This window comes from Solanum stenotomum, chromosome 10 (genome assembly GCF_019186545.1).
Source record: "Solanum stenotomum isolate F172 chromosome 10, ASM1918654v1, whole genome shotgun sequence".
NCBI classification, from domain to species: domain Eukaryota; kingdom Viridiplantae; phylum Streptophyta; class Magnoliopsida; order Solanales; family Solanaceae; genus Solanum; species Solanum stenotomum.
Window position 1 is genome coordinate 47,810,923 of NC_064291.1, and position 13,071 is coordinate 47,823,993.

General features: G+C 34.6%; 2 protein-coding genes across 2 annotated transcripts; one reads left to right on the forward strand and one right to left on the reverse strand.

Moving 5' to 3' along the window:
* Positions 1–2,300: 2,300 nt before the first annotated feature.
* Positions 2,301–9,677, forward strand: LOC125841236 (uncharacterized). The gene is made up of 12 exons (XM_049520320.1): positions 2,301–2,486; positions 2,580–2,673; positions 4,033–4,108; positions 4,547–4,643; positions 5,891–5,993; positions 6,247–6,380; positions 7,101–7,278; positions 7,625–7,779; positions 7,937–8,146; positions 8,420–8,767; positions 8,842–8,968; positions 9,177–9,677. The coding sequence occupies exons 1-12, from the start codon at positions 2,361–2,363 to the stop codon at positions 9,326–9,328; spliced, it is 1,800 nt and encodes a 599-aa protein (XP_049376277.1). The 5' UTR covers positions 2,301–2,360; the 3' UTR covers positions 9,329–9,677.
* Positions 9,678–9,972: 295 nt separating this feature from the next.
* Positions 9,973–12,158, reverse strand: LOC125841240 (premnaspirodiene oxygenase-like). The gene is made up of 3 exons (XM_049520327.1): positions 11,633–12,158; positions 10,834–11,240; positions 9,973–10,693 (listed from the first exon to the last, which is right to left on the reverse strand). Exons 1-3 carry the CDS (start codon positions 12,108–12,110, stop codon positions 10,076–10,078), a joined length of 1,503 nt encoding a protein of 500 aa, XP_049376284.1. The 5' UTR covers positions 12,111–12,158; the 3' UTR covers positions 9,973–10,075.
* Positions 12,159–13,071: the final 913 nt, after the last annotated feature.

The following is a 13,071-nucleotide window of genomic DNA, read 5'->3' on the forward strand; positions in this document are numbered from 1 at the left end:
ATTATATCTATGTTTGGATATTTTTAAAATATAACTTTAAAAATGAAAATAAGTTGAAAAATACAAAAGACTAAACACTTATGGTCAAACGAGTCGAATTGTTTTTTTTTTCCTTTCATTATTTCCCCATATTTTTGTTAATCACTTTGAAAGCCTAAATAAATTTGAAGTGAAGTAGATTATGAATTTCAAATAAAAATTAAAAAAAATTGTGTAGTTTTTTCATAAATAAATAGAATGGACTATAAATATATTTTATTTTGTTGCAACCTTCGTATTTCCTGCTAAGATCCCAAGTTTTCAAGTGGGAGCCCTCTTGGCCACCCACGACTTTCTATTTATTAGGGAATAAAAGTTATTTTTGATAAACTCTTGATTAGAAAAAACACATTAAAAAAAGAAGTAAATTTACGAAATATAAGAGTAACAATGTATGATAAGATATCAAAAATAGAAAAAAATAACAGTCATAAACTTATAAATAAAATTGAAAGAGCCTCTATTTCATCATCACACTTAAATACGATATATGATATTATCATCACTTTCTTTATTTTCTTAAAGTACAAGATATTTGAAACATCCTCTCTAAGATAATTTGTATCAATCTTTATTTTTACATTTGTCTCATGTGATATATTATTGAACTTGCCGTGCATACATGGTGTTTTAATGTCTGTATGGTCTATTTTCAAAACTCTAACATATAGTTAACTTCACATCATCAATGAATACATGTTATCTTCAGATAACATTCACTATGATACCTGCTCTTAAAATATATTGTGTTAATTGATCCATTATTAAGACAAATATAAAGGGGCTAACATACATTTTTATGGATATGTCGTATAATTAAAGGGATTAAATGATTTTTTTAAATCATTAAAATTAAAAAACACACCTAATTTTTCTTTTATGAGTTGTCATATGAAGTATCAATAACTATTGATTAAAACATGTGTCAAAATTAAGGGCTAACCCATCGGTGGCTTCCTAAACTTGGCACCAACTTTCACTTGGACACTTTAACTAGGTTTTGTTCATTTTAAACACCTCATGTCAAACCTCATTGTGTCATTTTGACACTTTTTATATTTTCAAAACCGCATTTTAAGTGCGTACATCCAGACGCCTCTTATGTGGAAAAATAAACGAATTGGTATGTGACACGTGAAAATTTTATTTTATTTTTAAAAATCTCAATTTTACTTTCTTTTTTTCTTTCTTCCAGATTTCAAACCCCATGCCCCCACCTCTTTTCTTCTTCTTCTTGCGCCTCCTTCCCCTTCATCTGTTCTTCTCCATCAAAAAGGCAAGAACATAGGTTAGTTTACAAAGTAAAATACGTTTTGGAGAATAAGGGAAATCATACCAAATCGAAAAGTTTTTATATGACATTTAAAAGAAGATGATTTCTTGTGCTACTACGATTGAGATTTACAATGAAGGATATGTAAAATAATTTTTTTTTTCCATTGGAGGTTGTTCTTTATTTCTTTTTTATCCCTTGAAATCAATTTAATTTTCAATGAAGAAGGTAAGAATGTAAATCAGTTTTTCCATTTGAAAGAAGTTGATTTCTTTTTTTGTTCCCTTGAAATCGATTTTGTTTTTGAATATGAATCAAGATGCAAATTCGATTTTCAAAGAAGATGGAAGAATCAAAGAGTGTAACCTAGTAAAATATTGTAGATTTTTAAAAAAAAGTTGTGTGGTGATGGAGGATGGTAGAAGGTGGGGAAGATGGAAGGGAGAAAGCAAGGAAGAAGAAGGAGAAGAAAATATTTACAAAAAAATTCAGAATATTTACAAAAAAAGTCTCTGACGCGCTCAAAATTCGTGTAGCACACGTACTGTGCTTAGTCAGCAAAAAGTGTCAAAATGACACAGCGAAACCCTACATGAGGTGTTTAAAATGAACATCGCCCACTTGAGGTGCCTAAGTGAAACTTCGTGCCAAGTTTAGGGGGCCACCGATGGATTAGGCCCAAAATTAATAAATCAATTGTCATATGAACGAAAATATACGAACAAATTAAATAAGCATATAATTTTTTAAGATTATTTCAGACACTTAACCTAATTAAATACGAGATAAATGATTAATAGTAATGATTTTAATAAAAAAAGTATATATATTTTAATAGTTCAAATGTAAAACTTACGAAAAAAATATTACTATCAAAATATATTTTTAACTCATCGCCTAATAAAAAAAAGATTAATTTTCTAGGGCTAATGGGCAAGTACAAAGGCAACAGGTAAGTGCTGCCTCTTCTCTTCTCCATCCAAAATTCCAAATTAAAACCCAGACATAATTTTTTTTTTAAAAAACCCCAAAAAAGTGAACAAAAACAATGCTATCGGCCTCTTCCGCCGCCACCACGCCGGCCACCGCCATTGCCGCCAAAGCTTTCCGCACCCAAATTCCGCAGCTCCACACAATCCGAACAAGAACTGATCATTGTTTCGGTCCACAACAGGTAATGAAAATTTGAGAAAAATAAAACAAAATACTCCTAATAGTTCTTCTTCTATCTTATAATAAAATAAGTTTTATGGTCTGCGTGGTCCAGTTCTCGAAGACATCGTATAGGTTGTTTGTTCATCCAGTGAAGGCCATGGCTGAAACTGTAGCTACTCAGTCTGCTCCCAAGTTGTCAACTTCAGGTCTTTTTTTTTTTTTTTACTTTAATTATTTTTGGAGTAAATTTTAGTTAATCCCTTTTAATTTTTTGAATGTAATAAATAGTTGCTTGAAAATTTTGAACAATTTTGGAACATGTTTGTATAGTCTGTAAACTAGTTTAGCAGTTATCATTGCTCTCGGTTTTGGTAAAGGTGGTCTTAAACGCCTTGGAACTATAAATTTAATCCCAACTTTAATTCTGGATATCCACCTTATTGCGTCTAACTTGGTAGTATTATTTTATCCCACCTCTCATGTGGGATAAATTAGTTCCCAGGATTGTAATCCCGTGATATCTTTGTCTGCGAACCAAACAACGGTATTTATGCTGAAAATCCAAATGCTATATATGTAATATGTGATAAGGAGATTATATCTTCTTATAAAACCAACCAACCTCTTAAGAGTAATCTTTTTTTGATGAAGTAAGAGTCTTCATTGATGGATCTTTTTTTTGATGAAGTAAGAGTATTCATTGATGGCACCAAGGAGATGCAAATGAACACAAGAATTGAAATTACAAAGAATGTATCAGTTGCAATACAACATGACCTCTAAGAGTCATCTTTTGACCTTTTAACTATTTTGACTGTCATCTTATTCTGAAGTTCCATTTTTCCCTTTGAGAGGTCAATGTCAAAGAGTCTATGCACACGGCACTCCAATAAGAAAGAAGAAAGTAAATGTGGAAAGAAGTTATGGAGTTGAGGGAGTAGCTGCAAGGTCATACTTGACTATTATTTTGATATTCCTTGGTACATTTTAATCCATTTTTATGTGATTGTGTTCACTTGGATTAAAAGTAGGAAACTTGGTGGGTATGAAAGGGAAGTTATGCTATATTTCATTCATCTGGTGAGGATGCATAGAAAGAGGGGGAAAGTAAAAGAGGATAGATTGGACATTTCTTCAATTGCTTTGAATTGATTGAAAAGGTGGAAATATCTCTTTTACTAGGAGTCTATTCCATACAGAAAACAATCAGAAGTAAACGAACATATCAAGAAAGTAACAACAAGTGGCTCTCTTGTTTACCTCTCCTGCTTGCATCAAGGAATCAAACATAGTAAGGACTTTATAAAATCAACCCAAATAAAGCTCAACATGCAATTTGCTGATCAGTTTGTGTTCTGATTCGGTAAATGCTGTTTTGGATAAGTCAAAAAATTTCATGTAATACTAAAGTAATGCTACTTACAAAATTGACATTTCATGATAGCAACCTTGTGTTTTAGAAGTCAGGCCAGTGTTTAATAACTCTTTATCAATTTAAAATTTGGAATGTATTCAATCACTATACTTTCATGTGAACTTACTATTCATGTATATGGTTATGTTAGGGAGGAAGCAAGCATTGATATCACTTTCAGATAAGACAGACTTGGCTAAGCTTGGCAATGGGCTGCAGGAGTTGGGGTAAAGATTGCAGAAACATTTTTTCATATTTTGCAAAAATAATGAAGGATGGTTGCAGCATCTACAAGTCAAATTGCTTGGCCTAGAGCTGTTAGTGTGTTACTGAAGTGAATCTTAATTATATGTACATGACTGCCGAACTTCACTTGCTGTTACTTTCCTAAAGAAAAAAAAGACTGTCGAGCATCACATGAAAGGGCATAATCCTAATCTGCATTGAGAGTCACTCGGTTATGATATCATCTAGGCTTAATCTGATTGGTGCTGGTGTCCCCTATGTCTTGCTTTGTGCTCCTTTTGATGAAACTGTACCCATTATCTTGCAAATCGAAGTGTCTAGTTGCTACCTATATTTACTGGCCAAAATCATACAACTTATTTACATCCCACTGGATAGTTCTCAAATTGCAAAGACCTCTTATTTAATCTATTTTGCAGGTACACAATTGTTTCAACGGGAGGCACTGCATCCGCTTTGGAAGGTGCTGGTGTGTCTGTCACCAAAGTGGAAGAGCTGACACGTTTCCCTGAAATGGTAGGAACTCCTGACTAATGTTTGAAAGGTATAACTGGAACTTGCCCGGGGGTGAGGCAATCCCTAAACACCCCAAGGCGACCATGAGGTTTTTTCCCATCTGTCCAAGCTTTGGTGGATGGAGCTACCTGGTATCTGTGCCGGTGGGAGGTAGCAGGTACCCTGTGGAATTAGTCAAGGTGTGCACAGGCTGCTCCAAACACCACGGTTATTAAAAATAATTCTGTTCTCAATAAAATAAAAATTTTATGGAACACCTTCCTCGAAATGCCAATCCTTGCATCTTCGCTATGATGGTTGACTTCTTTTTAGCTGCACAACTTTGTTTTTACATGTAATTTTACCTTTATTTCCTTTTGCAATTTCATGTTTCTTGCACATCTTTGTATTAGGGGTGGGCATAGATACCAAAGAACCAAAAATCGGATCGGACCGAATTAATTAGGTTCTTTGGTTTCAGTTTTAATTTTTTCAAAACTTCAGTATTCTGTTTGGTTCTTGGTTATAGGATCCCGGTTCTTCAGTTAACTGAAATTCTGGGAATGGTTTAATAGCTCTGCAGGGTATGTTTTTCTGGCGTACGTTTATTTCTTTTGCCATTTCTTTACGGTTAAAAGTTTTGCCTTTCATTCAGTTGTTGTTACCATATTCTAATGAGGATATAATCTAACTATAAAACGGTATCAAATTTTAAGTATTATGTCTGTTTCTACAGTAATGTAATCTAATAAGGGAATACATTAGAAATTATCTGTTTCAAAATTTTAGCTTAGATTATATCATGTTTGTTTTGGTGAAATTCACCAAGCTAATTATTATGTGTCGAGCCATTTTTTTGACGCGCAAGTTCATAAGCTAAGATTGAGGCAGGTATTTGCCTCATAAAACACAAAATAGCCATTTTGAAAAAACCATTTTACAAGCAGAAAAAAATAGGCCATTAATTAGGCCCACACCAAAGAACAGAATTAGAAAAAACTCGAACCAAATTGAATTAATTCGGTTTGATTTTCGGTATACACTAATAAATAACCGAAAACCGAAGTTTGAAAGAACTTAGCCAAGAACCGAATGCCCACCCCTACTTTGTATGGTTCGTAGGATATTGTATTCAAACTTTTCTCTTAATGCTTGGTCCAATAAGTGTTGTGCTTACACATCCTTGTAGTTGATTTTATAACTCGAGAGCAGTGACTCATGACGTTTAACTTCAAAAACATAACTGAGAACTTTTCTCCTTGTCACAGCTTGATGGCCGTGTAAAAACTTTGCATCCAGGCATTCATGGAGGTATTCTTGCTAGAAGGGATCAGGAGCATCACATGGAAGCTCTTGAAAAGCATGAAATTGGTGAGCTAATTGATTTTTATTATGGTAGAATACATAGTTTACACCCTGACCTTGGAACCCAAAGGAATCAAGGTCTTTATTAATTAAAAAAAGGAATCAAGGTTTCTGTTGCAAAAGTATTTTGCATTATGGAAACACTTATTTGCTTGGTTACCAAAAAAGCCTGGGGTTCGGCATACATCTAGTCTTCTTAGAGGAGCATGATGCTATGTTAGGAATAAGGAAACAAATGAATGATGTTTTCAATGTGCAGGTACATTTGATGTTGTAGTGGTCAACTTGTATCCCTTTTATGCCAAGGTTTCTTCTTCAAGTGGAATTTCATTTGAGGATGGAATTGAAAACATCGATATTGGTGGACCTGCCATGATTAGAGCTGCTGCAAAGGTTGCTTAGCTTATCACTTTTCCCTTACCTGCAACTTGTATAAGACAAGTTATTTTTATCTTAATGCATTCTGTACCTCTGCATCTAAAGCTTTGGCACATATATTTCACTTGTGAACCAACATTTTTTCATCTTCGAATCTTCTCTGCTACAGCTTTAGGTTTTCTTAGGTATATGCTTTGGCTTCTTGATCTTAATTGGATAAATGCTGTGGGAGCAATCATGACTCCTAAGATGAAAAATGTTTTTTCCTACTCGGAGTTTGTGGCAATCTGGCTTGTATAGGATGCTTTATATATCAGAAAGGTTGTGGGATAAAGTAGGTACATCTGAAATTTGAAACTTTCCTCTTAGCTTCATAATGCCATTCTGTGCTATGTAGGAAGCTCTTATTCATTATAAAGTATCTGAGTTGAACAAGGAGCTAACTTGTATTCCAGCTATGCTAAAATTCTATGAATTGCTTTTCTGGATAATATGTTGTATGCTTCAATTTGTGGCATACATCAATAACAAAACTGTATCTGGTAAAATCATGGTTAGTGTCTTACACCATTTATAATGCTTGCTGAATCTTTTGGGTAGGCTTTCTATCTTTTGGTGTACTTCTCTGTGTGAATTCTCCCACATTTATAAAACTACCTTCTCTAGTAAATGCTGACTGTTACATTGTGTTGTGTACAACTTTGTGTCTAACTGTGGGCAGTGCTTATTTAACAGAATCATAGGGATGTTTTGGTCGTAGTTGATTCTGAAGATTACCCAGATCTTTTGGAGTTCCTACACGGAGATAGTGATGACCAACAATTTCGAAGGAAGTTGGCCTGGAAAGCTTTTCAACATGTTGCTTCATATGATTCTGCAGTTTCAGAGTGGCTGTGGAAACAGACTGTTGGAGGTATTCCCTTTCAAAACTAATACAGCCCAATAAAACAAATCCCTCTTCCTCCCATCCTCTCTCCCCATAACAAGAAATAAAGAGGTTCAATAAAGAACTTGGAAACATTAAAACGATCATCTTCGGCCTCTTCATTTGAAATAAATATAAATGTCGATGGTTTTTCCATGGAAAAATAAGGTTCCAAATTTATTTTAATTTTGATGAACAGTAGCCTTCAAAGACTCATTGTGCTTTGAGATGAAATATTCTGTTGAATATGATGTTAAAACTGAGTGTGTGTGAGAGAGTGCAGGCCTTTTCATCTGCTATTATGCTGATTGATGACTTTGGTCTCTGTTGGTAGATAAGTTCCCTCCCAGCCTGACAGTGCCACTCTCTCTAAAAGACCAACTTCGATATGGTGAAAATCCTCATCAGAAGGCTGCAGTTTATGCTGACAAGTCTCTGTCTGAGGTTAATGCTGGTGGAATTGCAACTGTTATCCAACACCATGGCAAGGTTAGAATTCTAATGTTCATAACTTGGCATGTTCTCAAATTCTGTTTAGTGTCCATTTGCACACTGCATATTTCATTGCTCTAAATTTAACATCACATGAATGGATTCTTCTAGTTGAAGTTTCAAGGCTAATGACTCTGCCTTCTTCTTGATGTAGGAGATGTCATATAACAACTATCTGGATGCCGATGCAGCTTGGAATTGTGTCTGTGATTTTAATAAACCAACATGTGTTGTTGTGAAGCATACAAATCCTTGTGGAGTTGCATCACGGAATGATATCATTGAAGCATATAGGCTAGCTGTGAAAGCAGATCCAGTTAGTGCATTTGGTGGTATAGTAGCCTTCAATGTCGAAGTTGATGAGGTAAAATTACTCAATGGACCTATTCAGATGCATATTTTGATAATTTTGTTGATTATGATCTTACAATTGTGCTCTTTTTGTTTCTTTCTAGAAACCTAAATGGGTGATGATGCGTTGTATTTGGTACTACTTTTTATAGGAGTTATGTTGAATTTTTTTTTATCTGCTATACCACACCTTCTAGTGTTGGAGAAATACAAAATCGAACTTTAAGTTTAGGTGTCACATCAAGGTTGACAACTCTTTTAACTAATCTGTTTTGGTTCTTTGCAGGCTCTTGCAAAGGATATTCGAGAATTTAGAAGCCCTACAGATGGTGAGACTAGGATGTTTTATGAAATAGTAGTCGCACCAAAGTACACAGAGAAGGGTCTTGAGGTTCTCCGTGGGAAGTCTAAGACTTTGAGAATCCTTGAGGCAAGTAAAAACAACAAGGGAAAACTTTCTCTTAGGCAAATTGGTGGTGGTTGGTTAGCTCAGGACTCAGATGATTTGACCCCGGAAGATATCCAATTCAATGTCATGTCTGACAAAACTCCACAAGAAAATGAGCTTAATGATGCACAGTTTGCTTGGTTATGTGTCAAGCATGTCAAGAGCAATGCCATAGTAATTGCCAAGGTACTTTCTAGCTGATATATCTAATAAATGATATTTCTTTCATTGTTTTCTAAATATAATTTTATTTATTGCAGAACAATTGTATGTTAGGAATGGGGAGTGGACAACCAAATCGTCTAGAGAGTTTGAGGATTGCTATGAGGAAAGCTGGAGATGAAGTAAAAGGAGCTGCTTTGGCAAGTGATGCTTTCTTCCCATTTGGTACGTACGTGTACTGGTAGAGCAAGTCTAACTTTAAAACAAAGTGGGACAATAGGTTTCGACAAACTGTGACTAGTTGAAAGTGCAAATTTTAAGAAAATATACGATAAAGAAAAAAATTGTTATCATCTTATAATGTGTGCCTTAGACGAATGTTTCTGATTGATTTTTTTTTTCTCATAACAATTTTTTTTTTGAATTAAATCAGCATGGAATGATGCTGTTGAAGAGGCGTGTCAAAGCGGAGTGAGCGTTATTGCAGAACCAGGAGGGAGTATAAGGGACAAGGATGCAGTGGAGTGCTGTAACAAGTATGGAGTCTCACTTGTTTTCACCAACGTGAGACACTTCAGACATTAGATGTTTGGTAGGGCATCATTAGGCGCATCATCTATTATCTTTACCAAGTTTTTTTGATAGCTAACATTCATCTCTGATAGTTTTGAGGAATTCTCTCTGATTTAGGAGTATGAGTGTATCATAGGTAAATTGTTCCTTGTATGGGAATCGTACTTGCTTGTCTAGTAAGTTTTCGAACTACTTGATGGGCCAAGTTATCCAAACTAGAGCAATAGAAATGTCTTCTTCAGGCTTATAGTCTGGTGAACGTTTCTGAAGCCTTCAATTTCAACAACTCTCTTGTACCATACTAGATTGAAATCATCATCGTTTGTAAAATTTATGAATACATTGTACCTAGTGTCATGAACTTCAATCTTCACAGAGTAGGAATTGAATTTGTAGTTGAGGTCTACGCAGTGGGTAAGACCTATCCCAGCAATTGCTCCCTGTGTTGATTCATCTCAGTTTGGGGATCAGTTTGAGCCTCCATGCACACCGGAGCGTACTCTGTCCGATGGTAAGATATTTTGGTTGTGCGCATTGATATAGTTAAATTAGAAGACCTGATGGTCGATCTAGTCGTCATTGTAGACGCAAAATATGAAATTACGGAAAGATTTTCCTTGAACTATCTGAAAGTTATCCAACTTGAGTTATGATGGTACGAATAATCAACAGTTTCATTATTGGCCAACTAATGGTACAATATCACCAATGATTAAGCTTATTAGTAAGTGCGAAGACATATAGATGCTTTTATTATTGTTACACAGGCTTAGAGACTATAGGAATTACATGCATATTTAGTTTTCTTCTCACTGTCACACCAAAATACACCTCACTCATGTCCAATTCTTCATGTTTCATTCCATTGGGTAGCTTCCAATCAAATTGATATAGAAAAAGAGCCAATGGATGCTCTACATTTGCTAGACCAAATGACATGCCAGGACACATCCTTCTTCCTGCACCAAATGGTATGTACTCAAAATTATTCCCATTGAAATCAATTGAACTATCAAGAAATCTCTCTGCTTTAAAGCACTCTGCATCCTCCCAATATCTTGAGTCTCTTCCAATTGTCCAAACATTCACCAACACTTGAGTCTTGTGTGGTATTTCATAACCATCAATGTTACATTTTTCTCTACTTAGCCTTGGGAGTAACAAAGGGGCAGGTGGATGCAACCTTAGTGTCTCTTTGATGACTGCTTTTAAGTATTTCAATTGATCAAAGTTTGATTCATCCACATAACCTTTTTCACCAAAAACTCTCCTGACTTCTTCTTGTGCTTTCTCTAAGACACTTGGGTTCTTGAGCATTTCTGCCATTGTCCAATCAACAGTTGTTGCTGAAGTATCTGTTCCCGCTGCAAACATGTCCTGTTACATGTGTACATCGTATGAATATATGAACATGTCATATAAATTGAGAAGTTCACATAGCTTCTAGATATAAAAGTATGTCAATTCTTTTTGGAACAAACTAAAATGAGAAGAGTATCGGAGTAGAGTGAACTAACCAAGATCACTGCTTTAATATTTTTTCGAGTTATTTCATAATTTCCGTCATTTTGTACTCTTAAAAGGACATCCACCAGGTCCTCATGCATACCTGTGGTGTTGTTGTCAACAACAATATGATCATCTATAATCTCATCAAGTAGCCTATCTACTTCATGATGAAGCTTCTCCAATTTTGACCTAAGACCAGTTATATGTTGAAGCCACTTGATTGAAGGGTAAAAATCAGCAATAGTAAAACCACTCCCAACTTTAAGAAGTTCACATAATATAGATATGAACTTGTCTGTGCTTTTGAACTTTTTCCCAACTGCTGCTCTAGAAGTGAAAGCCAACATAGTAGAATGTAGCAATTGAGTCAAATTAACAGGGGATCCAGCATGACTTGCCAAGAATCTAGCAAGACCTGAGATGGAGGCGGATCTAGAATGTCAAGAATAAGTTCAAGTGAACCCGTAGAATGTTGGATTAGAGAATTACCAAACATAGAAAGAGATGCTCCATACTATTTTTGAAACATACTAAAAAAGAATGTTAGACACTTCAGTTAAAACAGAGCGAATGGAGGGATCTTAGTAGCTCAGTTGGTTAACTACTTGAACTTTTATCTTATTGGTGAAGGTTCGATTCCTTACCTTGTAATCCCCTTTCCCTATTTCATTTTTTTTTTTAAAAAAAAAGAGGAAATACAAAAAAACAAGTGAATTTTACAATTTCATCAGAAGTTTTGCTGGTTTTCTATATTTATATAAACATAATTTGAAATCATTAATTTAAAATTTTGAATCAACTTCTGACCTGAGAATTCTTCTTCTCTAAGAGACCGGAAGGACTGAACATGCTTGGTGCTTAGAAGATCAAGTACACATATTTTACGCATCTGTCTCCAGTAATCACCATATGGAGCGAATCCTATGTTGGCGGAATCATAAGAAATAATCTTAGCAGCAAGAGGCTGAGACCTTGATGCAAAGACTATGTCTTGAGTTTTCATCACTTGTTTTGCAGTTTCAGGTGTGGAAACAAGTATAGTAGAGACATGTCCAAGTTGCAAGTGCATTATTGGTCCATGTTTTTTAGAAAAGTCTCTAAGGACTTTGTGGACTAAAGGGCCACCAGCTGCTAATTGATGTAAGTTTCCAATAATAGGTAATTTCCATGGTCCTGGAGGAAGCTTTGAAGAAGAAGAAGAAGAAGCAGCATGGCTACTTCTTATTTTGAGAATAACAAGTATGAAAAGTAGAGAAGCAAAGAAATAAATTGCAATAGACTCCATTTTTGCATAGTAGACAACTTCTTTTTATGTGGAGTGGTTTCTTCAAAACTATGGAGAAATCCATTTATACAATGAACAAGTTTAAAATCGGCATAATATATAAATGTGCCCTTTAATTTGGCTCTACCTATCATCTATGCCCTTCAACTTTAGGTATGCACAAGTAGACACTTAAACTTGTATAAAGTTGAACAAGTAAGCACATGTATCCGATGTTGCATATACACATAGGATACCATGTAGGAAGCGAATTGCCACATAGAATGCCACATTTGACGTGTGTGTCTACTAGTTCGATTTTTGAATAGTTTAAGCTACTTATGCACACCCAAAGTTGGAGGACATAGATGACAAGTAGAGCCAAATTAAAGACACATTCATGTATTATGCCTTTAAACTCAACTTCAACTTCAAAAATTTCAAATAAAATGAGAACATTTTTGGTTTTGAAATTTGCACCAGTCTCCGTTTCGGGACCAATTTAGAAGTACTATATCCGTCCTAATTTATGTGAGGTAGTTTGACTTGATATAGAGTTTAAGAAAGGAAAGGAAGACTTTTGAAATTTGTGGTCTAAAATAAGTCATAGATGTTTGTATGACTAATCATTTCATTAAGGGTAAAATGAACATTTAAAAGTTAAATTGTTACTAAATATGGAAATGTGTCATTCTTTTTTAGACTGATTAAAAAGGAAAGTGAGTCATAGAAATTGTTTAATTTGCGGATGATATACTGTAATTGATATTCGTTCAAAATATACACCTTTCATTCATTTTTACTTGTCCACTAATGACTTTGCATATCTCTTAAGAAGTAATAATTGATGTGAATATTTTACCATGATATTCATATGGAGTGATATTTAGTATTAGATCTTGTAAAATGATTTGGGGAATAAGTAACTAATACTTATATATAATTAATTACTGCTGATATTTATAATTAAAATAAATGAAAA

Excerpts from the sequence above, each read along its gene's own strand:
- LOC125841236 (XM_049520320.1), top strand. The coding sequence starts at position 2,361 with ATGCTATCGGCCTCTTCCGCCGCCACCACGCCGGCCACCGCCATTGCC. Across the intron at positions 4,109-4,546 it reads AATGGGCTGCAGGAGTTGGG|GTACACAATTGTTTCAACGG; the intron begins GTAAAGATTGCA and ends TCTATTTTGCAG. Across the intron at positions 8,969-9,176 it reads TGATGCTTTCTTCCCATTTG|CATGGAATGATGCTGTTGAA; the intron begins GTACGTACGTGT and ends GAATTAAATCAG.
- LOC125841240 (XM_049520327.1), bottom strand. The coding sequence starts at position 12,110 with ATGGAGTCTATTGCAATTTATTTCTTTGCTTCTCTACTTTTCATACTT. Across the intron at positions 11,241-11,632 it reads TAGAGAAGAAGAATTCTCAG|GTCTTGCTAGATTCTTGGCA; the intron begins GTCAGAAGTTGA and ends CCTCCATCTCAG. Across the intron at positions 10,694-10,833 it reads ATATTAAAGCAGTGATCTTG|GACATGTTTGCAGCGGGAAC; the intron begins GTTAGTTCACTC and ends CACATGTAACAG.